Raw genomic sequence first — 4,148 nt, 5'->3', positions numbered from 1 at the left:
TAACTGTTTCTAAACAACAAGAACAAAACTAAAAACAACAACTTAACTGTTTAAGTTAAGTTGACAAAATAAACTTATAACTGTTTCTAAACAAAATAAACTTATAACTGTTTCTAAACAAAATAAACTTATAACTGTTTCTAAACAAAATAAACTTATAACTGTTTCTAAACAACAACAACTTATAACTGTTTCTAAACAACTAGAACAAAAACAACAACAACAACTTGTAACTGTTTCTAAACAACTAGAACAAAAACAACAACAGCAACTTATAACTGTTTCTAAACAACTAGAACAAAAACAACAACAACTTATAACTGTTTCTAAACAACAACAACTTATAACTGTTTCTAAACAACTAGAACAAAAACAACAACAACAACTTATAACTGTTTCTAAACAACTAGAACAAAAACAACAACAACAACTTATAACTGTTTCTAAACAACAACAACAACAACTTATAACTGTTTCTAAACAACAACTTATAACTGTTTCTAAACAACAACAAAAACAAATAAATAAAGTTGCCATCAGACTTTAGACCTAAAGAGTTTAAATGTTGTGACTCCACAGAACTTTGATCAGATGTTTGTTTTTGTTTTGAAGTAAATAATTCTGCTTGAATCTGGACCTTCACATGAGGAGCCAACGGATCAGAACCTCATCAAGCCTGGAGGAACCGTCCACTGACGAGGTTCTGAAGCTCAGCAGCTGGTGTTCTGGATCTTTGATGTTCTCCACTGCACAGAACGGTACCAGAAACCCGTTTCCTCCACCGTCAGTGGGTGAGACGAGAGCCACTCTGATGAAAGCTGCTCGTTAAGATGCTGTTAACGTGTCCCCTCTTAGCGGGTTGAACCCGGGCCGAACCAGAACTCTGCTGCAGCTCTCAGGAGGTGCAGAGAACCAGAACTGTTCCTCAGACTCGGAGGCTCTCTGCTCCTCCGTCTGCTTGGATTTACACCGGAGGAGCTGCTAGCATGCTAACGGGGCGGGCCTGAAGGGTGGCAGCGCCGTTTGGCTGCCAGGCCAGTTGGAGCCATAGAGATATTTTACTAACAGGACTGCTGACCCCGCCTCTTCTGGTTATTTGGACCTGAAACCAGCAGGTTTACAGAAGCAGCCATGTTGGATTATTGGAACCCGAGTCTGCTCTCGACTGATTTAAGCTGTTTGCTCCCAGATGCAGTCACTTACATTCTGGTTCTGGCCCTTAGAGCTGGAGACAAATTAGGACCAGAACCAAACGCTTCCTGCAACTGGTTCTGAGGATTTCCTCCCGGTTTGGTACCGATGAGCATTTAAAGGATAGTTTGGGTCAGAGTCGTCGTCACGGACCATAAATCTGACCTCAGGTGCGTCCTTAATGTGTCTTTTCAGTACCTGCTGGTCCATTGTCCCAGAATCTGTCCAGGAGGGGCGGGTCTCTGCTCCCCATCCTGGAGAGCCTTTAAATGAGTGACCTTTCAGACAGTCGGAGGGGCCCCGGCTCTGAAAGGCGAGCAGCGGCCCCCGGGTCCTGGTGCGGGCGCTGCTCGGCCCACCTGTGGATCACATTGATCCCCTGAAACAAAAGAACTTGTCGAGGAGGACTCACCTCTGAGGAGCCAATAAACGCAGAGACCAGAATCTGATTCACTGAACGTTCAAAGTCCGGCTGAGCCTCGGTTAGATGCAGGATTCTGGATGCTTCAGCTCATGTTGGTGTTTCTTCGGCTCGTGTTGGTGTTTCTTCGGCTCGTGTTGGTGTTTCTGAGGTGGGAATATTTCCTCAGCTGCTTTGGTTTGTGATGTTTGCGATTGCTGATGCGTTCAAAGGTTAATTGCAGCGCAGGAAAAGACAAACCTCTGATACTTGAGAGTGATTTGAACTCTGAGGCGAGTCGTTCGGTGATTTCTCCGGTTTCCAGAGGAGCTCGAAGAGGCAGAGCTGGAAAGATCAAACATTTATTCTCGTGGAGGAACAGGAGGTAATTCTGACACAAACTGGAGTTTTTCTAGATTCCATGTTTTATGAATTACGTCATCTCTGGGTGAATGAATCCTAAAAAACGTTTTCGGTACAAGAGATTTTAATCTTCCTGCGAGCCAACAGACCTGAGAGAAAGGTTTATTACAGAACACTGGCTCCACGCCTCTCTGTCTCCGCCCACAGAAACTCGCCGTCAGAAGCTGCCCCGTGGGGACGACCAAGCCGCTGTCGCTCATCAAGCCTCCCAGCCAGGGCATCGCCATCTCCGTGGTGCCGGCCAAGGCGCCCGTTTCCATGGTGACCGCGCACATCAACGGGCAGAAGGTGGCGAGCTCGGAGCCTCTTCAGACGTCCCCCATCAACCTGCAGACGGGCGGCAGGGCAGCGGCGGGCGCCGGAGCCCACCCGTTCAGTGGCAGCAGGAGGGTCGGAGAGCTGCCCCCCTCTCAGGTAAGACTCAGCACACCTGCAGGGGGGCGGGGCTTAATGTTCATTGGAGGGATTGGGTCTTTGAAGAGTTCTGGTGGCAAACGGTCACATTCAGGTCCACACAGGACTCAAACACAAACGTTTGGTGTGGGCGGAGCCAAGCCTTGTGATGTCACAGGGATCTCAGCAAAAGTTTATTAACTGATACTTTTTAAAATATTAAATTTAACAAATGTTTTCCCCAAAGAAAGATGGAAGATCTCTTCAGTTCTCTTTGAAATCTGCTTCAGCTGCTGGTTCTGATTCTGTCTTTTTATGCAGCTGGTTTCCTCAGGCCATGGTTTCACCGGTTTTAGCTTTTAGCTACAGTTTTAGCTCATGTTCAGCTTGTTTTACTAATAATGACTCCGTTTTAGTTTTTTCAATAGTTGTAGCCAAACATGTTTTTATACCAGCCGAATGTTCGGCTGCTAATTCAAGCATTTAATGTCAGAGGGTCAGCAGACTTCCTGCAGCTGCAGGATCACTGGAGGTTCTGGAAAGCAGCAGGCTGGACGGGTTGGACCCGCTCTGAGGTTCTGAGGACTGTGTTGTCCCAGGTAGGACTCCGGTCGGCTCGTTGGACTCCTGATCCATCAGAACATTTCCCTAAAGTTTAGAGGACTTAGAGGAGTTCTCGATGGATCTAGATGTTCCTGAGGACCCGCTCGGGCGGTCTGAGGCGTTGCCACGGTAACGTCTCGTCTTCTGGCTGCTCTGGGGTCAGTGAGCTTGGAGAAACGTGGCTGAGCTCATCGATGATCGTGTGCGAGCGACGGGAGGATCTGGCTGAGTTTAGGATGAGCAGGTTTGATTGACAGCTGTCGGCGTGTTCTGACAGTTTGGATCTTTAGTTTAACGGTTGATGCGGCTGGTTTTGTCCACACAAACACAGCTAGCTGTCTGAGCAGGATCAGGTCCACTTCCTGCAGACCTTCAGAATAAAATGCTGCTCGCTGTCGCCCTCTGCTGCAGGAACAGCAGCAGCTTCATGTTTTCCTGCTGCCCTGAGGTCAAATTAACCCTGGAGGCTCTGTTTTTTCAAACTGAGCTCATTTGACCCAAGGGCAGCAGGAGGGTTAAAAATGGTTAATGCAATACATTTAGAAGACAGCTGGGATTATTTTAGATTATTAGTAAAATGTATATTTGTGTTAAGATGAACTCTGAAACTTCCTCATTCCACCTTAAACAGATTAAATGACCCTTTAGCTCCTCTAACGTAAATCAAAACTTTATTTTGAAATCTGCTTTAGCTGCTGTTTTTATCTTCTTGTGATGCTTTTAGCTGCAGTTCTGCTTCGTTTAGCTGTTTAACTGATTTAACTTGAGCCTGTTATTCTAACTTTTAGACCTCTAGTAATTTTAGCTACTGTTCTTCTGCTTTGAGCTCATGCTCTGCTTCTTCAGCTGATTTCAGCTGCACGCTGTATTCTCACAGAACTCGTCCCTCCTGCTGTTGAACAGTTTGTGGTGCACAACGTTTTCGTTACATGAGGACAACGACTGAAGGCTCGGGTTGTTTCAGCTTCATCAACAGCTGAAACACACCTGCTGTCGTGGCTGAAGGTGTGTGAGACACACACCTTCAGCCACGGCAGCAGGTGTGTGAGACATGCACCTTCAGCCACGGCAGCAGGTGTGTGAGACACGCACACCTTCAGCCACGGCAGCAGGTGTGTGAGACACGCACCTTCAGCCA

The 4,148-nt window shown here is 46.7% G+C and overlaps 1 protein-coding gene across 1 annotated transcript in view; it reads left to right on the top strand.

Annotated features, from left to right (window-relative positions):
* Window positions 1–4,148, top strand: part of phf21b (PHD finger protein 21B) — a 97,266-nt gene that overhangs the window by 87,437 nt on the left and 5,681 nt on the right. Inside the window, exon 5 of the mRNA XM_037695934.1 lies at window positions 2,162–2,428. Within this exon, the coding sequence (XP_037551862.1) occupies window positions 2,162–2,428 (267 nt within the window). The remainder of the gene's footprint in view (window positions 1–2,161; window positions 2,429–4,148) is intronic.

The sequence above is a fragment of the Nematolebias whitei genome, chromosome 22, assembly GCF_014905685.2.
Source record: "Nematolebias whitei isolate Nwh7 chromosome 22, NemWhi1, whole genome shotgun sequence".
Lineage (NCBI taxonomy): Eukaryota > Metazoa > Chordata > Actinopteri > Cyprinodontiformes > Rivulidae > Nematolebias > Nematolebias whitei.
Note: the sequence above shows the minus strand (reverse complement) of the source record. Positions and strands in the feature narration are given on the sequence as shown.